The 22,824-nt window shown below is 49.6% G+C and overlaps 1 protein-coding gene and 1 pseudogene across 1 annotated transcript in view; both read left to right on the top strand.

Moving 5' to 3' along the window:
• The window catches only part of LOC8025665 (cytoskeleton-associated protein 5), a 126,285-nt gene extending 117,100 nt beyond the window's left edge, over positions 1 to 9,185 (top strand). Inside the window, exons 30-33 of the mRNA XM_029989705.4 lie at positions 64 to 132; positions 2,975 to 3,164; positions 5,843 to 5,991; positions 8,885 to 9,185. Coding sequence (XP_029845565.2) covers positions 64 to 132; positions 2,975 to 3,164; positions 5,843 to 5,991; positions 8,885 to 8,992 — 516 coding nt within the window. The 3' untranslated portion in view covers positions 8,993 to 9,185. The remainder of the gene's footprint in view (positions 1 to 63; positions 133 to 2,974; positions 3,165 to 5,842; positions 5,992 to 8,884) is intronic.
• Positions 9,186 to 17,813: 8,628 nt separating this feature from the next.
• LOC115331191 lies at positions 17,814 to 19,406 on the top strand (annotated as a pseudogene).
• The last annotated feature ends 3,418 nt before the right edge of the window (positions 19,407 to 22,824 follow it).

The following is a 22,824-nucleotide window of genomic DNA, read 5'->3' as shown; positions in this document are numbered from 1 at the left end:
AGGAGGTTCCCCTCCTCTTTCGCCTCCCGCGTTCTCAGGGAAGGCGGTCTTTTCCCCTGGCAGGACAATGCGGTGCAGCAGGAGTTCAAGAACGCCGTGCACAAGGCGGACACGGAGGGGCAGCTGGACGAGGTATGCCCCCCCCTGCCCTGCTTCTAAGCCCCGAGTGCCCGTGGGCCCCACCGGCACGCTTGCTGGACAACCGCCGGGAGGACCGTCCGACTGCCTGTGCTACTCTGCTCCCTGTGCTTTGTCCTGCCCTTCAAAAATGTCTCCTGCCGTCATCTCGGGGTGGAGCCGGTCTTCGCCTCGTAAAAGAATGCTTTTAATTGATCTCTAAAGAGTTTTTTTTTTTTTCTTTGAACGCAGTTTTTTGCGTATTACTGCTTTTAGGCAAGCGCACATATCTTTTTAACGATACCCTTTCGAATTGTAACCGCCAGATCGAAGCAAACGTCATTCTGTCGAATATTTACGCCTGCGTCGCCAAACACCTTCTGCCGCTGATTTTAAAAAAATTAACCTTTTACTCATTTTTTTATCTCGTTAAAATTTGCTTTTTAAACTTTTTAGATTTGTGGCATTATTGACGTGCCATAGAAAAGTGTTTGACTGTGACAACTGCGCACATAGTGCTTGACGGATTCGGATATTTTGCGCGACCGAATGACTTTGTTAGTCGTCCATCGTCGTTCCCGCGGATTTGTGCGGCTCGTCGGTTGCTCGTTGCCGACAAACCTACTAAGCAGATTGGAATGTGGCTCTTTGCACGGTAGAGAATGACGTGCTTTTAATAAATTTCTAAACAATACGACTTTCCACGGAAGTAATGTGGAATAACAGTGCGCTTCTTTCTCGAGCGTAATGTTATTAGACTACTCTGTATGCTTGTCAGTTTCTAGGGAATAAATGTCTCGCACGTTTTGATTGGGACTTGTTACTAAACGCATGCCACCAACCAGTCTGCAGCATGGACACGGAGCTGTCGCATTGCGCACCTGACCGCCAACGCAGTCCGCCAAAAGTACCCTCGTGGCTCGTGCATTCGAAGAGGGTGTCTCTTTGTGCTGCGGAGCGCGGTTTCAAATGCCAAAGAGCGGCTCGAGCGCGCAAACTCCCTGCAGGTTGTCAAAGTGCAACCGACAATTTCTAGAGCGTAACGGAATGTGTGGGGAAGCGAAACGTTCTATCCAATAGTTCGTACCGTCAAGTCTGCGCTGTCTGTTCTGCGAGGAGTATCGGCTTTCGGAACGTCTTTGCGCGTGAGAGAGTCATCTTCATGGCGCGCCAGTTTGAATACAGTCGAGCGCAGTTATATCGCACTCGGGTATTTTGTATTTTTGTTTATATCAAACTGTCCAAAACACCCTTTTGAAAATCACGCGTAATACTATAGGAGCGTTGTCTTTTTGTATCGAACTCCCAGGGTGGGGGACACTCGATATAGCGAAGCCCGGCCGCCCGTTGGTTTTCCTGCAATCGAATTGCACCGGTGGCGAGCACATCGCTTGTGTTGCGGGGCTGGCAGACCACCAAGCTAGCATACATGCAGGAACATGTGCAGCGAAAGAGCAGATGTGAAGAAAGAAAAACAATGAGCTGTAAGAAAAGCAAAAAGGGGAGAATGGCAGAAGCAAGAGGAAGGCACGCGCTTGCGCATTTAGGGAGAGCAGGGAGTACTTGCTGTTGGAATGGTAGCCTGCGCCCTTTCTCCGAACACTGCTGGTGCTGCGCGACTCCCAGCCCCAAAATAAAATAAAGAAAAAGTCTTCAATAAGTTGAGTGTCGACAACAGTTGTGTAATCGCACTTCAAACGCCTTACCTTCGTTTAACTTTTCCTTTTGCCGTTATTGGTTTGCCCTTTTTTTTTTCTGCCTTTTTCTTTTCTGCTTGAATTTAATGAGCTTTTTTTTTTGTTGCTCGCTTAACTTTCTTTTATGACTTTTTTTGTCTCGCTTTTCCATTTCTCTCATCTTTTTTTTAATAATTTGTGTTTTTTTGTTTATGCTGTGTGGGTGGTCCCAGCCAGCTGTGCGTGTTAGTGGTCTCCGCCAACTATGCTTTGCTGTATTTAGTGGCTCTGTTCGGTAAGCTCCCGTTTGCCGCGACCTTCGGTATTAGCAGAGACGCCAGGAAATTTTAACTCGAGCTTAAGTTAACATATTTTTCTGTATCAAATTATTGATATATCAAACTATTTTACAATCTTTTTTGAATTCGATATATCCAGGTTCGACTTAGTTGTTTAGAAAATCGGCCCCACGCCTCAGAGCGGCAGCTGGGTCGAGCCTCGGTCGGACGTCCGTTGAACGTGTCGTCCCATCGTGTGGCTTACGGGATGCATTGTCGGCCAAAGTTTGCTGCCTCGTGTCACAAGCACGTCAAAAGGGGTCTCGAAAAGGCGACTAAGTACAGTGCAATTCACTTATAACGGTGTACCGCTTATAATGATCACTTTGTAGTACAGGTACAACGACAATCGGTTTTAACGACTTAATTTTTCGGGTTTTCTCACGATGGTTATAAGTGGATTGCACTGTGGTGGTAGAAGGTACGTTACGCCATTGGACATCACAATTCTGACAATCTGTCTTAGATTTGCGGCGAAAGGGAAGCGGACGCGAGCTTGTCGACCGTTCGGTTGCGGAACGAGCCGCAGTCAAACGGATGCATGCCACCTCCGCAGCACCGCCGAGATCTGGAAGAGCTGTGGCGGGACGCGGGCGAGACGTTGCCGGACGGAAACGTAGGAACCTCGGATCGGTTCCTCTTTCTTCGAATGGCAGACGCGCCAAAGATTCACGAAAGACGCCATAAAGCGGCAGACACACTGTCTAGGCGTCTGCGGGAATTCGCGAGTGACGTCGTTTGATGGGGAAAGGCCTCGTCTTCCGGGGGGTAGACACGCTGGTGGGAGCAGCGCAGCATTCGTCCTGGGCGAGGCTTGTCTGCAGCCGGCTGTGCGTGTGGCAGGGGGTGCAGGAGCTGCACCGGCTGCGGCTGCGCTTCCCGGACTTCGACCTGGAGGGGGTGCTGCGCCACCGGCCCTCTCGGCTGCGGGACCTGGTGCGAGCCCGGCTGGCGGAGCTGGACGGACGGCCGCCCGGCTCCAACGTGGCCCACGTCCTGCCCTTGCCCCAGGGGGACTCCAACCGCCGCCGAGGTGAGCCCCGCCAAGGTCCTGCGAGGAGCCGTCAACATGGTTTCTACCGATTCTAGCTCGCCTTGCCTCGCACGGGGTTTGATTCCGGTCAGAGAGAGCATTCTCAGATACTGATTGGACATGGCACCACACTTTGCGCCTAATCGACTGATCGGGTCTTTTTTACCCTTTTACGAGTTCACAATCGAGCAACATTTTGGTGAGAACATCTCGCCGACGTACGAAGGGGTAGGGAAGTCTCACGGCCTCCAGCATGCTCGTCTTTGTGCTACTTTGTCCACTAATCGTCGTCGTGTTGCATACGACAGCGGAGCATTTTGAGATTTCGAAACGAAGTGCAAGCTGTCAGTGGCTTTCGATGCAAGATAGTGGGCGATCCCAATTTGAGTTTGTGTCTAATCTCACTTCGCCGTCGTGCTCGGTACGTAGCGAACATTAAACCCTTCTCTCCGTTCTCCTAGTGGACAGTGTATGGTGTTTGATAGCTGAACTTTTAAGGCCTAGGTTCTCCAGATCGTGTCCACCAGCAAAAAAAATGACACCGGACAGCTACCGCCATCTATGAGCAATGGCAGCAACCAGAGAACTAGTTGCTGCCGTCGCGCATAGATGGTTGCAACCTTTCTTCAGAGGAAGAACGGGATGAACGGGTGCGGAACGAGCGGCGATGTGTGCAGCAGCGCGAATGGTTCCGCAACCGCCGCGAGGCCGCTATCGCCTAATGTTGCACTGCGTCGAGCGCTTCAGATTCCCTTGCGAAAGGAGAGCAAATTGCTCGCCTGGAAAGCCGCCGCCGAGAACAGAAGCTACAGCTCCGCTGCTCTTCCTCCTTAACCAGAGTGAAAAGGCTGTAAGCTTTTCTAGTTTGATATACGTCTGCAACCGATGCTTTTATCGGACAAACTTTGTTCTTTTCCGGACACAGTGGTGTCACTGCAGCGGCCTTCTGGCACGTTCCCTGAGCATTTCGCATTGTTACCAGAGACGAGCGAGTGGTTCTGGTCTTTCCAGCAGGCACAGGGCAATGCCATAGCAGCAACTCGGTAGAAAACTGGACCTCTGTGGGAGCACTTTGCTACAAATCTTCGCATTTTTTGTTCGTCGAATGCAGGGAACGTTTTGTGGTACTCTGCCTCGTCAGAATGTCCGCGTTTGGGAACCAAAAATTGTACGTAGTTTCGGGTTCTGGGGTGTGTGGAATAAATGTATCGCGATCGAGGAGCCTTCGCTGATTCGCCGTAACCGCTCGGAACGTCGCGCTCGTTTCGCCTCAGCCGAGAGGCGGTTTTTTTCGCAACGCGCCAGAAAGCGCCGCGATGACCACTAGTTGTGCATTTGGTCGTGCAAGGTTCTCATTATGTGCGCGGGACTGCATTTCCAAGAATCGGGCTAAGCACGTTGGCTGCTTTCCCAGTCTCTTACCACTTTTTTTCTACCATAGTTCATAGTTACACAGTGCCCCGTTCGTCGTTACGGTTGCATTCCCCTCGTGGTTACCAGTTGCGCACCCTTCGAGCTCAGCAAGGTATTCCATACCTTCGTTTATCCCGCTCGAACCCGCCCGCTATTCGAAGGGCAAGCGCTCGCCCCTCTGGCCCTTCGGCCTCGTTGCGGTTCCAAAACTGCGATTGGCGACTCTTTGCCGCTCGGTTCTTGGCTTAAACAGTCGAAAGCGCCCGCAGGTTCGTCGCTCCTCGCGGCAGAGTCTCGACGATTTGTGCCCATCCAGTCTTTGTCGCGACCGTCTCGCGGCCCTTCTTGGTCGGAGCCACAATGCAAAATATGTACGTGTAGCTGTGGACACCGCACGCGTTGCAGCTGCCAGACAGTCATCTTATTGCAAGTAGTGCCACCAGACGACTCCTCGATAAGCGGCCAGTGGAAGCTTGTCGGATTCCCGGTTTCTCCTGGCTCTACGTAAAAGACAGGCTTGTTTGTAAAGTCGTTTTCGAGTGTGCAGTGCCACGGCATCTGTGCTACGCGTGTTGCTAAGACACAGCTTCGTCGTTGACTCTAGTTTCGTGCCTCACCAGTTCCAAGAACGGCTTTATGAACGCTGTGAGGGGGAAAAATCTCTGGCACAGCGGCCGAACCGATGTCCGTCGAGGTCGAAGCAGACGCACCAAGCGAAAAGCACGCGGGCCGTGGCAACGAAACACTTCTTTTTTTCTTGATTACGCCGTCGGCATTGGTTACTCGGGCTCACGCCCACGGGACTATCTGGTCGATCGCGCCACGTTTGCTGTGCCACACGTCCTCGCCTAAAAAGTAGCTTGCACCGTGCTTGGAACATGGACGGTCTTTCTGCGAGTTCAATGACCGGTCGTCGTCGCTGTCCACGAGCGTAGCCGGGAACGGAGGAGACTGTTCGAAACATGAGCAGCGCTTGGAAGTCGTGTGCAGCCAGCGTGTACCGTCCCGCCCCGGCCACGCATCCAAAGCGGTCCCAAGCAGCAACGAAATTGCGGCAGATGCCGCGTGCCGTCCGCTTCGGTTTCTGTCAACCGACTGGCTGCAGAATGGGCGTCTGCACGTCCGTTACTGCCGCCACGCCACCGTCGGGATGGCACTTTTACGAGCCAATCGGGCGCGAGTCGAGAGTTCGCCTTTGGGGATGCTTTAACGCTTCAGACCCGGGCTCCCGGGGCTGCGTTCCTGACCCCGCTGCCCGCGTGCAGGGACGTCTCGGGGTTCGGCCTTCCGTCTGCCGGCGGACCTCTCCCGCTGGGGCCCCAAGGAGTGGCTGGCACGCACCAGGGCCATCCTGGACTACGGGGGCTTCGACGGCGGCGGAGTTGACCTCTGCCCCGACCTCGGGGCGAGACCCGTGAGCTCTTCCGTTTCTCCTCAGAATCTCGTCACTGGCGTCTGTCGGGTGCACTCTTCAGCTGCTGTCGCGCCGCTAAACCGTTGTACGAAAGGCGGTCTGCGGATATTGTCGGACGCGAGTATTGTTCCTTGTACATCGGTCCTGTTAGAGTGGTCAAACAAAAACGGTCTCGATGCACGTTTGAAGCACACAAATGTATAAAGCCAACGTGCATGGGGCCTGTCCACAGTTAATTTTGTTAGGGTTTGCATCAAACGCTCTACGATATACGAGCAGTGGGACTTTGGCGTTACGGATCACTGGTGTTTCCTAGGGTTTTACACCCTTGTTTCCACGCATGGGCGCAATAATTTTGACAAAACGACCATGTCATAGAGAGTGCGCGGATTTTATTGCGTTAATACCGCCGTGCCCAGCGTCTACAGTCAAAAGCCTTTACGACGAAGTCGACTATTTCAACGTTCGTGCTGAAAATAATTTTTTTATATTATTTGGACGTCCGCGACGCCGCTTCCTGAAGTTGGGAAAATATTTTCTAAATTAATCTGACGTCCCCCGTCCAAGATGTTTTTTCTTAATCTAACATCCCAAACTTAGAACTTCGTAGCTTCAGAGTTTGGATTGGGAAGTGATAGAAAGTGACGGCCCAACCAATATCATCTTGCTCGTAGGCAGCATCGCAATTCAACGCGCATTTTCCGAAAACTAATATCACACAGTCGGCTTCTGTTTTTATGTTAAGTGATGGGGAATGCAAAACTTTTCAAAGTACATCAGCTATTGGGCCGCACGTAACATTTGCTCGGTTGTGCCCAACATTACAGAATGCGGCGCCAATTGCTTTTCACGATTTATTGTGCGCGTTTTATTCATACAAAAAAGCTGTATGTCGTGTCATAAAATTTGCACTTGATTGGTGGAAAATGCGCGTATCTGGTACAACCACGCCAGAACCTTTGTTCGTCCGCACCGGTCACGAAACATCAAGGAGGCACTGTTTGCATTCACAACCTTTTATTTTTAACATTCCAGTCGTTTTGTCGTTAACCCACTTGTTATACTAAAACCAAAAAGAAAATCTAAACTGAAGAATTCACTTGCTAAACCAATTTAAAAACGGGCCAGATGCGAAGCGAGGCTGCAACCGTACGAAGACACGCTCGCACGATATGGAAGTGCAGAAAGAGTGCCAAATTTCTGTGTTACGTAGCGTAGGCACTTCCATTTGCTAGGTGCAGGCAAAACAGAGGGATATCCAGCTCTCCTTTCTTGTAGATTCAGAATTTTAAGTGAGACATGTGCCGAATGGACATGCAGGCTCAAAACATCGCCGCCAGGTGTGCAACATCCGAAAGGATCAACTGTCGCGACAGGCCCATACACACACTGAATAAAATACTTCCACTGCCAACTAGAGGACCGAAACCTTTTATGGCGAATTCCGCTGGTTGTTTTGGAGCGTGCTTATTTCACTGGTCGATCGGGATCAGGACGGACGTGTTCCACTCGTCATTTTGGATCCGCTCGCACTCCAGATCTCGATCCGGATCAGAGGAAAGTCGCTCCGCCGATTTCGGTAGATTTGACCAGAAGCCAGCCTAGCCGGACCTCGGCGCGCACACAGGACTTCCTTTCTCGCCGGGCACCTTGCCTCGAAAAAATTCGTAATGGCCGCTCGCGAAGTGCTGCCCGTTTACTGTTGCTGCTGCTTGAAGTGTGTTCGTGGTCAAGTTTGCTCGAGCAGCTCCTCCACCAGCAGCGGCTCAACCTAAGTAGCAGCGACGACGAGGACTGCTTTTATGTCCCTCATGAATTCGACGGTCTTTTCGAACCTCCGCAGAAGAGGCCGAAAATCGAGACAGGCCACCGTTCAAGAGTATTCCAATATAGATGCAAGCGGGCTACGCTGATGCACATCACTTATCGACGCGCATCTTTCACCTCACGATTAACTTAGCTCAAGCGTTGAACACGTGTTAGCGCTGTAACTGCGAAAACGTGCACTTCGGGATCCGGGTCCGCGGAAAGGGAATTCCTGGGAAGGTGATGACTGGAAGGCACCCGCCGATCACAAAAGGTGGTCACATTCCACTGGGGATACGGAGGCGGAGCAACTCCAATCGGATTGCTTGCTCCATCTCTGATCTGGTCTACTGATCTCGTCGCGCTCTAAAACGACCTATGGAATTCTCCATTAGACCCACCATTAGACACGCAGTCAACACATCAACACAACACCATCAGAAACGAAACAGAACAAAAGCACGAAACGGCTACCACTGCAACGGCTGTATCGACGGGAGACGTCGGAATAATAAAGTCGCTATTTTGGCGGTTTACGGAAGTGATGCGGAAGACATCAAAGTAACTTTCTAGATATCTTGACGTTGGACGTCGAAATAGTCACTGCCTTACGACCAATTCCGTGGGATTGGCAAAACATTTTGTTGTAGAAGTCCTTTCTTAACGAATCAATCGAGTGCGAAAACGAATGGGAGCCTTTGCGTTAGTGTGGCGTATTCGAGTGCAGCGTGGAAGCGTTGCATTCCGGGTGCATAGCCATCTTTGTGTTTGTAACAGCAGAGAGCTACGACCGTACTGTGCAGCCGGAATTAGCCAAGACTCGCTGCAGAGTTACGAGGAATTTATTGTACGCTTTATTCTCCTTCAGGATTGTTCCATATAGCATAGCATGCTTGAAAAATGAATGTTTTTGGCACAAACTGATTCGCCTATGTTGCGGGAGTGGCAGACTGCAGTCGCATTCTGAATGTCATTTGTTTGATGCGTCCTTTTGGGTGAACACTTTCCTTGCACGCGCGTGCGAGCCTTCCCTACGGTGACTTCTGGCACGCCTTCTGCATGCACTGAGTGGGGCTTCCTTCCCCAGGACCCGGAGGAGCCCCTAGAGACGGCGAGGGCACGGCACGCCCGGATGGTTCGGGAGAGCGAGGACATGGCCACCAGGGTGGTCCGCCTCCTGGAGGGACAGCAGTGACTCTGCACGCTCGGACACTGCCCGCTGTACAGCGTGCTTCGCTTCACTATTTATTGCTGACTGGGGACTGGCTTTTTAGTATCTATGTGTTCATTTCCTTTTGTTTCTTCCATCCTTTAGAGCGTAAGATGTACAGTAAGCGCCGTTTTAATGCCTTTTATCCCGTCTATTAAATGGATGTGTTCTCCTTCAACCACAGTCTTGTTCATTCAAATCTGGACAGAAGCGCGCACGTTTAAAACCCCTCGGCGCGTTTGTCTTACCTGTAGCGTCAAATGTGCCGATGGTTTGATCAGCACGTTGTGCAGTTCCTGGGAGCCAATGGCGGTGCAGCGCTGAAACGAACGAGCCTAGGAAGAAAGAATTTTATCCAGGGACGCAGGTGCAGCTTCAAGGTGTTTCCAAGGTGGAAAGGTGGTCTGCCTTGAACTGCATCTAGGTGCAGGTGTGGCTCGCCCAGTTCTCGTTCGTTGCCCTGTGACAATTGTGGGGAGGCACGGTGCCGTAAGAATCCGAGCCGGCACGAGCGAGATTCGATGTCTGCGAGATTTTGCTCCACTCGCGGCCGAACTGAGATACTTCAACCCTGCAGCGCAGCAGCCCGGTTAATCCCGTTGCTGGGAAAACCTGGCACGGTTTCCCCAGCAACGAGAGAAATTGGCCGCAGCCCCTAACGATTAAGAAATATGTAATAGCCTTTCCCTCTTAAACACTTGGAACCCCACAATCTTCCCCGGTCCCCCTTGGGTGCCCCCACGGTTTCTTCCAGCCATCCCCGCTGCCTCCATCTCGAATGCATCCAACATGACCACTACCCACATCGCCTGTTGGTGATTGCGGTAGGGACGCTAACGACGGCTTAAGACAAACTCGAAAGACGTATAAATCCCGTACAAAGCCAAATCTTCACTTGGTTGGGAAGTGAAGATTTCGACCTCAATTAACTCCTTTCCGAAGACATGAAACATTGCTCGGTCATTACAAATAACTTTCACAAACGACGAGTCTGTGGAGGAGAAAGTCTTGAGTATTTAATGCCCATCTAGGGAGAACCTCGATGTCATTGACTCTAATGCGGCGAAGAGATGTGGGGACACGTGGGCGCAACTTGGTCGTTCAGTTGGCGGGCCGTACGGCTTCCTGTGTGCTCAGATGAGCCCCTTTACCACTTGTTGTTTTAGCTAGAATTTGAGTAAAGAGAGAGAGAGAGATGTTTTATTTATGCCCCCAAAATATCTCCTGGTTCTTGCGCACCCCTTTGCTGCATTAGAGTCAGTGCTGTCTAGATTTTCCCTAGGTTATACTCTCGCTTGAGCGAACTTCAAGGAACCCGAGGAAATAGTTCACTTAACTGAAAGTTCACTAAACTGAATATATTCACTATACCATTGAACAGCATAAGGCAGAGCACACATTGAGTCAAAAATGTGAAATGCAATTTATGGAGCTCTGTACATCAATATAGACAAAGTGCATAACAGTTATGTTGCTGCCTTTTTCATTTTGAAAACAAAATCTAATTTTCATTTGCACCGGCGCTCTAAAAGTGCTTGAAGTAACAAAACTGACCAGAGTCTGTTTTCTTGCACTTTCGGGCACAGCTTGTTGCTGTGACGAAGTCATACCGCAACGGCATCGTTTACTGGCTCAAAATACCCCATGCTGAGTCATTTCCTGTTGGCAAGCGCGCGAAGGCACAGAGACACGGCACTTCGGCGTGCCAAGGATGCTTTGAACACGCCGCCAGCCCTTCCTTTCGACGCGTTGTGCCTTTTTCCTGCGACACTGCACTTTCGTAAAATTTTCCACGTGTTCACAACGGAAAGTCTCAACAATACAGAGTCTTCAAAAAACTTCTTCGGCGAATGACGACAAACGAGTAGAAAACGTGTCGTCAGCACGCTGGAAAACCGCAGCAAAGGCTAGCAAAAACGGCAAATCGTATCCCAAGCGAGTGACGCCCGGTGGCTTCACTTGCGGGAGCGGCAAGCGCGATCCAGCAATTGTCATTGAGATCAGTGTCCAGAACCATGGAGAATAGAAGGGTAGGAGAGGGCATGACGTCGGCCGCGTAGCCTCCACAAGCCATGCTCCCTTGACGCCTCGCCTCTTTCTCATTTTCCTCCTTACTCTCCTCACTTACCATGCCAACGTGACCACATCACGTGACCGTAGCTAGCCGTCGTCTTACTATAGGCTACTAGAATACACCACAGTCTAGCCCTCGATCTGATAAAACCTACCGGACGGAGCGCGCGCAGGCCTGCAAGGAGTCCTTCTATAATCAACCATCCAACTCACACGTGACATGTCACGCGCACCAATCGCCAGAGAGATCTGCGGTCACGCTGGGCACAAAATCGTTTAAACTTTTTATGACTAGGCTTCACCAATATTGCAACGTGCCCCCTCCTAGTACTTCTAACCTCCTTGTCCAGAACCGAGCTAATGGCAAGCACAACGCCGCCATTTCTTCCGCAGCGGCCACTGGAAGTGCACGTTACTTCTATTTTGGCTTTATTCGGCCATTTTGGAGCCGAAACAGATACAGCGGAAGAGGTTACAGGGGTGCCACCCCGGCCACCCCCGTCTCCCCAGCGGACGCGCCGCGAATTACTATCGAAGTTAAAACGCACCGAGGTCGGGACGCGCTACCTGAAAGCACCGCTGAGGCATGGTTGTATAAAAACAATGTGTTCCGCAAAACCTTGCGAACTAAAGATTAGAAAAACATCAAGCGCCCTTCATTTTGTACTAAACTTCAAAAAATTTCATAGAAAAAGAGTCTTTTCCGTTGGTTTTTACACAAAAACATGCTTTCTAAAAGCTCAAAGTGACCTCAGTACAGACAAATGATAAAGAGTGGCGCTGTTGTCGTATTTAGCTCAGTCTCGGTGGACGCCAGCGGCCCAGGTTTCGACGGCGAGTTGCCCAACTGAATGTTTTATAGCATCCTCGATCATCCGCACCGGTGCGCACCGGGGCCAGGCTCACGCAGCCAGCGGCGTTCAAGGAAACCTCGGTAGAGGCCGCCAAGAGTCAGGATGACGTCACGATGACGTGAAATATGTTGATCACCCCCTCCGGCAACTAGGACGGGTACAGCCGTTAACATCCATGTTCCCTCGGGGCGCTCTTACTGCGCTCAAGCGTAGGGTTCTTGTTTCCACCGCCTCAAAATATGGCGTTACGATCGACTTTGCCGCCGGGCCGGTGGCCATGGCAACGGCAACGGCGCAACCGGTGCCACCGGTGCAACGGCAGCAACGGCAGCAACGGTCTCCGACAGCCGCTGAGCGTGATCGTCAGCTCCGAGTGTTCTGCGGAAAACGTGGTGTTCGCTCGGTCCGCGCTAATTTGACTTCGAAAGTTCTGGTGCTCTCGGAAGAGGATACCTTGGCGCTACTGTTCTGCGAAATGGTGCGGGAACTCAAACAAGTCGAAAGTCTTGTCGAAAGATGTTCCGAAGCGAGAGGTAAAGTTTCGTTTTTCGTCGCTTTCGTTCCAAGCCCGTTCCATGTGGTGCAATCCTGGTTGCGATTTTCAGTCTCGTGCGGCAGAAACCCCGTAAACACAGCACTTAGCACACGTTTGTTTTCGTTTTTACTTACGTATGAGCGACGTTGCACCTGAAATTTGCAGGCAGATCGAACCGTACCACGTGCTACGCGCACAGGACGACACTGGCATTTTTGGTGTTCTCCTTTTGCTCACAGACCCTTGCCTTACTTTTTTGGGCAAGCTTGAGTGCTTTCTGGCGTGCATTCTCAATCTGATATACAAGGATAATGTGATGAAGAATCTTAGTGCTTTCATGACAGAACAGTCGGAGATCTCTGTCCAGCAATCGGCTACAAGTTCTCCAGCTGCTATGAACCCTGGTGAATTTAAAACCTCATTTGAAAATGTCTGTAGCTAATAGGAAAGCACAGAAACCGTAAAACAAATCATCTATCAGCTGAGTAACAAAAAAATTTTTTTTTTGTCTACGAAACATTGAAGTTTCTGCTGATCAAAACTGTGGTGGTGCGATGTCTTCTATAAATGTATATTTATTTCATTGTGCTCTTTTTTTGCATCTCGTGCTATCTGTTCTATTGTTCCGTAAATTTTATTATCTGTATTTGTCTTACATTTTATGTATGAGATCTGTGTAAATAATAAAGAATGTATGAAAAGTATGTGTGTGCTCCTTGCCTCCTACCCACTTGAGGAGCAGCTTCTCTGAAGTAGCGCTACAGTGGTTTATGAACAAAGATATAAAAAAAAGCCCCAGAAGACGAGAATGAAATCGACGAGAAATTAAATCAAGAAAGCGAACCGGGGGCCGGGGGGGGGGGGGGGGGGGGGGGTAGCGAGCGGGCGCAAGCCGGACGCCCGGAACGAGACAGGACAACTTGCGCCATCTAGGGGCAAGTAGGGGCGGCCCGGTAGAGGCGGCGATTGCAGCGCCATGTTTTGAGGCGGCGGAAACAAGAACCGTACGCTTGAGCGCAGAAAGAGCAGAAAGAGCGCCCCGAAGGAGCATGGATGTTAACGGCTCTACCCGTCTTAGTTGCCGGAGGGGGTGATCAGCATATCTGACGTCGCCGTGACGTCACCCTACTTTTCTCTTTCTTTTTCGCTCATCGGTCGCTCTTTTCTCGCTTCTTCGCTCGCTCGGGCGCCCGGAGCGCGTTACAATAGCCAAGGCTACGGCTGCGCCGGCCTGCCGGGGCACCGAGGTGCGCCCCTTCATCTTCGATCACGTGCACCGGTGCGCACCGTACGTCCTCGATCAACGAAGCGCACCCTCCCGGTGCGGCTTTTCGTTGCCCCAACGCGCACCAAGAAAATCGGCGGTGCGCCGGGGGGCAGTCCCATCAGGCATTGCGGCCAGGAGCGGGAATCGAGAAGATGGCGGGAGTAGCAGACGCGCAGACTATCGAGATGGCGATCTTGCAAAAACGAACACGCCTCGCAGCTGCACTAGATGATTTCCTCGGGTCTTCTGACGGCGAGTCGACGAGCTTCTCACCATCGCCGCGATTACTGGCGATTGCTGCGGTGGCAAGGAGCGCCCAAAAAGAACGAACTTCGTGGAAAGCGGCGCGAAGCGTTTCGATGACAGCGAGGTACGGCTATTATCTGGTGTTTCGTTTTCTTGAACCAATAATGATGGCCAACATATACATGTGGAATTGTCACCCGCTCCGTGACCCCATCGACAATCACGTCCATGATGTTTATTTCTGTGGGACCGTCAAATCCGCGAGTAAAAAAATAAAAGAAATTGACAGCAGACGGGCACCGTGCGCTGACCTACGCAAGAAAAAACGAACAAAACGCGAAGTGACGCAAGGTGGAGCTCGCCGCGGTGCACTGGCGCGGCGCAGTTTGTCCTCGATGTTGCACCGACATCGCGCTGCACGACCGAGGAGCGCTGTGCACTGTGCTGGTTTCTGGGCGATTCCGGTGCGAGTTGATCGAAGATGCTATTAGTAACGTTAGTAACGTTGATCCGGTCTCTCACATATCTGTCATCTTGCCATTGTGCGCTTCGTTCGCCTTGTTCTTGTAGAGGACGCTAGTGTAGCGACAGAACAATAAACAACTATGAATCGTGGCGCCACCTTCGGGTTTTGGAATGGTGTATTTAAACAATGTGCGGAATAAACCCGGGGCTTTTTTCTCAACCGATCCACGTGGCTGGCACAGTGTTGCCAACCGCAGGGTAATTACCCTACTTGTGGGGTATTTTAGGCAGTTATGGTATATTGTAGGGCTGTAGGGCCGTCCGGCCATTTCCCCGCCAAAAGTAGGGTATTTTCAGACGTTGCTTCTTCAACGGCGAGCATAACAAACAACAAAAAAAAAAGTTGCCGAGCAAGTTTTGCATAGCTTTACAACCCGTGTGCTGCCACACCAGGGTTGCCAGGTTGGGCTATTAATAGCCAAATTGGGCTACTTTGTCATTCATTTGGCGTCGAAATTTGGCGGTTGGCTATGTGGCTATTTTTGGGCTATTTCAAATCCTAGCGCGGCACTTTTTTTTTTTTTTTTGCTTGGTTTAGAGTAGTTGTACAAAAGACACTTCAGCATGGACACAAAGCGACAGTCCATCCTTTCTGGATTTCCGCTTTCAGGGATTTTCTGCGTGAAGATTCGTGGGCGTGATGCCAGAACCCATTAGCTCAAGTGAGTTACCGTGACATAGATTTAGCTCCGACGACCAAGTTCTTTCTGCTTCCTACTGGCGTCTCTTGTTTTCTCGAGTTTCCCACGATCCTCGTACAGGAAGCACATCATCCGAGGAAAAATGATACTAAATGCAACTCAAGACATCCTGCAGAATTTGGTGTCGCCCGATAACGCGTGCTGTATCGAATGTAACAAAGGGGGCTTTTCCGCGAAACATGAAAGTTTTTTAAAGCACAATGAGCAATAATAAAAGACAAGAAATTTGGGACAATGAATATTCCGAAAAAGGCCAAGATCAATGCGCAGGAGCAGCCCTGTTTCCGTTGATGTCCGAGCTTGCCATTGCGCTCGCGACACTGCGCATGTCGAATGCCGCCGCGGAGAGTATTCAGTCACGTGTCCCTCACAAAGTCAGGCCTAACGTAGAACATGTCCTCTCCAACTCTTCAAAACGTCCTCTGTGTAAAGATTGCTTTCTTTGGGAAGAACGAGTTCTGTAAGGACATCAAATACTATTGAAGAAGTTTTTGCCCGTTTTAACACGGAAATCATGTATGAGGCGGGTAAGCCGGGCACGAGCGTGTACAAAACGCTTGTGGAAAACTTTTGTGCTTTTGTGTTTGAAATAAAACGTCCAATACATTTCAAGATGTCGTAGATCTTGCAGGCTGCTTCTAAACCCTAGATATGCAGACGCAGTGCCTTCGAATTGAGTCGCACATTCAAGCGCACAAGTTTTTGGGCTCTGCTGAATATGGCTACTTTTGGGCTACATAAATCTCTTGCATTTGGCTACTTTTGGGCTACGCCGTCTCACTTTTGGCGGTTTCAGCTAGAAACTACCTGGCAACCCTGTGCCACACCACAACATCATGCAAAACGAAAGAATCCAAGTTGCAAGACGTGCTAACTGAGAGCACCACACACCAAGTTGGAGTATGTAGGCTCCCTAAGTTGGAGAGTATTGGAGAGCTGGAGCAAGTGGGAGAGGTGGGAGGAGGTGGAGTTGCGCTTAGGAAGTTTGGAGCCAGAAGAGGTATCTTCCCAGTGGAAATGGTCCCGCCAATTTTTTTTTTTTTTCCTGATGACTGGTCCATTCGGCGGTCCTTGTTACACCTGCGAAACACGTGGCACCGCGGGCGGAACCATCCCGAGCCCACCAGGACGGGTCCATTTCGCTTGAGCGAATGATGTTTTAGCGAACAGCGACATTTGAGCGAATCGACGTTGTAGCGAAGAACGGGGGCCGCGCTCCGCTTACGCCGTTTCGCGGCGACAGTCTGCGGCGGCTCATTACAAAAAAGTGAACCCATTTGGCCCACCCGAAAACGCCGCTTCGCGGCGTCCGACCTTTCGCTAAAGTGTCATTCGGTGAAACGTGGGCGTTCACTAAAACGTCATTTGATCAAGTGAGTGCATCCCGGGGACTGGAGGCGTTCACTTGAGCGAACGACGTTTTAGCGAACGAAGCCGAAACAATGACGTTTCATCGAATGACATTTTAGCGAATACGGAGGAGCCGCCGGTTTCCTATCCTCCCCAGGTGTAAAAGCCTGGTTTGTAGATATAGTACCGTAGTTTGACGAATCCCTAGGCGGTACACCCAAGGAAGCTAATATACCGTTCGGGTTAGCTTCCTTTTGTAATGAGCCGCCTTGTCTGACGTCGCGAGTGCTGGTTCCGCGTAGTCCAGTTTTTAATTTCACGACAAATCGACTAAACATGTTGGTTGGGGATGTCTGTGCGCTCGCTACATCACTGTTGTGTTGATGCTACACAGCGCACATGCAAGATGCAAGCATGGTGTTCTAGAATAACGCAGGTATGCGCGTGCATGCGTGCCCTGTCGCTTTGTACTGTAATAATATTACCCTGTATCATCATAATCCATGCAACAGTATTATTTGAACAAAGATTTGCCTCGTAGGGTAAAACGCAGGGTAATTAAGAAACATTCGTAGGGTATTCTCAGGTATTCTGGACGCTGCCGTGGGGTATTTTCGAAAAATAGGTTGGCAACACTGGGCTGGCAGTGGCGGCAGTGGCGGGTCCACTCACTCTCGGCCGCCCCGGCCGCTCGCGCCTGATCCTTGCGCGCTCGAGCCTTCTTCATGGTGTCAGAAGTGCCAAGATGCCCGACACACAGGAAACTTCCGCTGTCTCGCCGCTCCTGCCGTCAGCTGCTGCCTTCTCGCTACGGGCCCCGCCGCCATTCACGTTCGACGAAGCCAGCCTGTGGCCTGCCTGGCTCCAGCAATTTGAAGATTACTCCTTCGCATCGGGCCTGTCCGTCGCTTCGGAGGAAACCAAAGTGCGCACCCTCCTATACTGCATGGGTCCCCAAGCTCGCGTGGTCCTTTCGTCCATCATGCCGGACGACGAGGCCTACAGCTCCTACGCCGACGTCGCAGCCAAGCTCACGGGCTACTTCGTACACCCCGTCAACGAGGTGTATGATAGCATCCTCGATCATCCGCACCGGTGCGCACCGGTGCACTGAGTAGCGCCCCGTCGTCTTCGACCAACTGCACCGGTGCGCATCCGACGTCCTCGATCAACGGTGCGCACCCTCCCGGTGCGGCTTTTCGTTGCCCCAACGTGCACCAAGAAAATCGACGGTGCGCCGGGGTGCAGTCCCATCAGGCATTGCGGCCTGGAGCGGGAATCGAGAAGATGGCGGGAGTAGCAGACGCGCAGTTTGTCGAGATGGCGACCTTACGAAAACGAGCACTCCTCGCAGCGGCACTCGATGAGTTCCTTAGCTCTTCGGACAGCGAGGACGACGAGTTTTTTTACCATCGCCGCAATTACCGGTGATTGCTGCGGTGGCAAAGAGCGCCCGAAAGTCATGAACTTCGTGGAGAGCGTTGTGAGGCGCTTCGATAACACCGAGGTACGGCTATTATCTGGTGGTACTCTTTCTTAAACCAGTGATAATGGGAAAGATATATTTTGTTGTTGTTTTTTTTTTTTTTTTTTTCAGTTCCGAAAGCATTTCCGGGTAGCCCGAGACGTGTGCTACAAAGTGATAGCTGACTATGAGAAGTCGGAGTTCTATCCTCGTGGCCATGGTCCCTACCCCCGGAAGACTGCTGAAGAACATGTACTTTCCTTCCTTTGGTGAGTAAGTTAGGTCGGAAGATTACTCTCAATCTGAGCTTTAAATATGACAGGAAAAGTACTTTTTTTTTTTTTTTTTTTTTTTTTTTCTTCAGGTTTGCTGGAAACAAACTAAGTGAGCGAGCCGTCGCAGTGATATTTGGCATGGCAGAAAGCACTCTTCATGACATCGTCGAGCGGGTGGCAAGCTTCTTGGAAAGCATCAGTACCGACGTCATTCATTTTCCCATATCTGCACAAGCTAAGGTTGCGGCTAGTGCGAAATTTGAAAAGGTAAAGTTAGTTTTGCACCTGCTTGAAAAAGTACTGATCACAAATTAACTTCAGATTTCAGGCTTCCCTCGTGTTTTGGGCTGTGTGGATGGCACCTATGTGGACACCAGATGCCCTGCACATAAAATTCCATCCACGTATACGAACAGACACGATAAGAAGTCCTACAGCATGCAAGCAATTTGCGATTCTGATCGAAAGTTCCTAGATGTCTTTCTCGGGCACACGGGGAAAACACACGACGCACAGGCATTCAGGCGGTCCTTTGTCTTGGATGACTTGCCACAAATCTGTGAGGGTGACAAGTATCATATACTAGGAGATGCAGCGTACCCCATAAGAGAGTACCTCCTAACTCCATTTAGGAACTACGGCAAACTCGTGCCGGACGAGCTGAACTACAACTTAAAGCTGAGCCAGACACGTGTCCGAATAGAAAATGCCTTTGGGCTACTGAAGGGACGCTTCAGGCAGCTTTTATACCTTGAGTTCTGGAGTGTCAACAAGGCCACACAGTTTATTCTTGCGTGTTGCGTCTTGCACAATTTGTGTATCGACGCAGGAGACACAGATATAGATGAGGAAGAAGTAAAAAATGCAAGCAAGGGTCGCAAGCCAGGCCCGGGCGACGCTTGGGCTAAAGAAAACCCCAAGAGGGAGAAGCTACTAAAACAACTGGGTGAAGAAAAGAGAAAAAAAATTGCATGCTACCTTCGCACAGTCCAGTAACTTGTCAACGTTCCTGTGCACCACTATGTTGTAGGAAAGTGTGCGGCACCTGCCAACTTTTTTGTGCACTCTGTTGTAAGGAAATAACATAATAAAGTAATTATGCATTTGACCTGATCCTGTGTTCTGCAAAGCAATAACATACATAGTTTCTACAGCCTCAGAAACCAACTAGAAAAATAACTCCATTAAATTTAATATTTATAAATACAAAAAAGGAATGGAAGTCTGTCCATATAAAAGCACGTCTTGGCTGATAATCCTTACATCTACACGTCTACCATTAGGCTTCAAGATCCTTTTCAGGCGCCAGAAGACTGCGCAAAACCTCCAGCTTCTCTTTGTGGCGACGTTCCCGCTGCTCTTCTCTGTGCATGTGTATCTTCCACATCATTTCGCACACAGGGTTCACCTTCTGCTTCTTCATGGGCGGTGTATCTTTGGCATATTCTGGCTTAGAGCTATCCAAACTGTGTGGAGTGGCCGAGGACTTAAACTCGACTCGCCCAGGTCCTCTAAGAAGCTCCGGTTCTACGCTGTCGTCAATGGACTTGATTTTTTTAAATTCCTCATCGTAGGGAACAGAAACGGGATTTGCACCTGATGAGGCGTTGTGTTGTTTTCGTTCTGTCCGGCGTTTCTTTATAGTTTTAAAGCGGTTCTGACATTGCTCTGCTGTTTTGTGGGAGCCAAGGTCATTAGCAATGTCCTCCGAGATGGCTGCCCACATGGCTTTTTTGTTTTTAAAGGTTTTCATGGGCCCCACTCGGCTCAGATAACTCTGATATTTATCAAGAAGCAGCCTGGTTTCTCCTTCACTCCATTCACTCTGGGTTGGAGCACCATCAGGCAGGATGCAGTCCTTTCCTTGAAAAAAACGGTTACCTGTTGTCTCTTCAGACTCTGGAAGCAAAAAATAAGCTTAGATCAACACACTGAAATATTTAGAACTAATAATAGTAGCTAAATCTTGTTTAATATAAAATAAGTTTAAAATTTATTGCAACAGAGAAGCCGTTTGCATTATTTAAGTTGTCCATGGTGTATTTTAATTTTAAAAAGCGAGTAGGGAGTCTAGGGACTGCTGTTTCAGCATAACTTGGCAAACAGTAGGGTCCCAGTGAGCCCATTGGAGTGTTTGAGGGAAGCACATGACAATGTATACCGACAGTGTTAACCGAGCTCTTGACATACTTTGCTCTGTTGCCCCGACCCAACAAGGACTCTCGGCAACCTACATTGCACTACAAATTATAGGGCTGTGCTAATGTATATGCTTGTGTTGACTGATACACATCATGCGTCCCGAAGCAGTACAATCCCTTGTCTCTTATGAAGGACGGTCATCACAAGGCTCGTTCAATTTACTTGCACCTCCTGCACCGGTACAGAAAAGTGTAGGGCAGTGTACTTCCGGTATGTGTATTAAGCTACACCCGGAAGTACACTACCCTAGACTTTCGGCACCGGCGCAGGAGGTGCAAGTAAATCGAACGAGCGTGCTGTGACCATAGTCTGGAGCAGGAGTAGGACCTAGACTAGCCCCGACAGAAGAGACGGTGCTTCCTTGATGCCGATGAAGGCTTGGCAGCTCCGAGGTGGAACCCATTGTGAAGAATGAGACAAGACTCACTGGTGCTGATGAACAATGGGTCTAAGGTGGTTGCCTTAGAATGTTTAATATGTACCAGTTCAATTGTGATGCCAAGCGTGAAATGAAACAAACACGGAACATACACATACAAATGGCATAATCGAAGTAATGATTTTAGTGAATAAAAATATTATTTACAAATACAACAGTGTCCCTCCCTTATACAATAACAGCTAGAAGGAAGAATGTGGCAGGTTAAAATCTCACTATACACAAATCTTGAAAATCACTTCAAGTGGTTAAGTAGCAGCACTGTTCCTTTAATCTCCAGCACAAAGTCATTGCTTCCCAAAAGGCAATTGAAATCCTTTTCAATTGCCTTTTGGGAAGCAATTCAAGACACAATATAACTTTTCCCCCTTCAATAACAAAACAAAACTACCAGGTCACCAGAGAAAGTGTAAGCATATAAAAAATACACTGTGTAAATTCACAACCCAAGTTGTAGGTGTTTGTTATGGATATAACCCAGCCCAGGAGGCTCCAAACAGGTTGAGCAGTCAAGGGACCTGCAGCAACTGCTGTACCCTTTTATGGCCTCCATAGTAAACCTGAGACAGGAATAATAAAAAAAGACAGAAAAACAAAGTGCTAAACACAGCTTGTCTCGGTTTTGCTATGGATGTCATTCATCAGCTTGCCTGAGTTGTTTCGCTTTCTTCACCATCCTATGCACTATGTACTGTGTGCAGATTATGATATGGTGCTAGTTGCACTGCCACATCAGTTCATCTTAGAACGCTTTCACGTGCGTTTTACGAAGGGTGATACCACTCTGTGTAGTACCTGATGCCAACAGCTGCATCGTAAGGAAAGTGCAAAGAAATAGATGGGAATAAAATGCTGCCATAGCACAGTCAATACTAAAACCTTGTCTGGAACACACTTTCACATGCTTCAGAGCAAAAAATTAACAAATTCATTGCAACAAAATTGGAATAATGTCACCACACCAGGCAAAGCACACACCCTTGTCCATCCTAACGAAAGAGTGAGTTGATATCCATATAGGAAATGCACATGTCATGTCGTATAAGCATTTGGCTTGGAGAAGAAAAAGAAAACACTGAACACTCCGGTACTGGAAATCAAAAACATTCAGCTAAAATTAAATATGATCAATAGACTCATAAAGAAAAGGTGATGTCTTGTGGCAGGAGAGTACATAGTTCTTGAGAGGTGTCGGAAGTTTCTTTCTTGATGAACTGGCCGGCCTTGCAATGTGGTCGGCTCAGAAGTTGCTGATTGACATGCACATTATTATCACCATCACTCACACCTGTGCTGCCTGGAAGAGGAGGCACTGACGAAGGCATGCCTGGACAAGACACAATGAGGGCGCTCGTAGTCACCGGTGAAAAAGGCTGGACAGGATCATGAACGTTGGGACCCTCGGACAGCAGAAGTTTGGATCAGGAGCACAGGCAAGCACTGTCACCTGAAATGGACTTGGCACAGCAGGTGCCCAGCTGCAACTGGGTAACTCGTGAAATAAGCAGGTACACATGACCACATTGAACAGGATTCCCAGAGGATCACCATCGTCATCCCAGTAGGAATTTGTATTGTGTTGTTCTGAAAGAGTGGATGTCATTGTTAACTTGGAGGCATTGCACGTTTGACCGTCCGGAAACTTGTACGTTGCTGGATTTGGGGTGTAGCGAATTTCCAATGTAACTTGTCCTTGCTTCGTGGTTGAAAAATGTGAACGGCTTGATCAGTGAAGAACCGTAGCCGTTGACCATTCGAAATATGACTAAAGGTGCACCTGCCCACATAAATCAGGTTGACCTGAAAAATTGTTTGGAGCTTTTGAGGATGACATCTGTAGTGGTCGTGGATGGCCACTATGAATGCGTAGAAAGAGACAGGAAAA

The sequence above is a fragment of the Ixodes scapularis genome, unplaced genomic scaffold (assembly GCF_016920785.2).
Source record: "Ixodes scapularis isolate PalLabHiFi unplaced genomic scaffold, ASM1692078v2 PGA_scaffold7__128_contigs__length_106722199, whole genome shotgun sequence".
NCBI lineage: Eukaryota > Metazoa > Arthropoda > Arachnida > Ixodida > Ixodidae > Ixodes > Ixodes scapularis.
The sequence above is the reverse complement of the archived record's forward strand: the minus strand, read 5'-3'. Positions and strand labels throughout refer to the sequence as shown.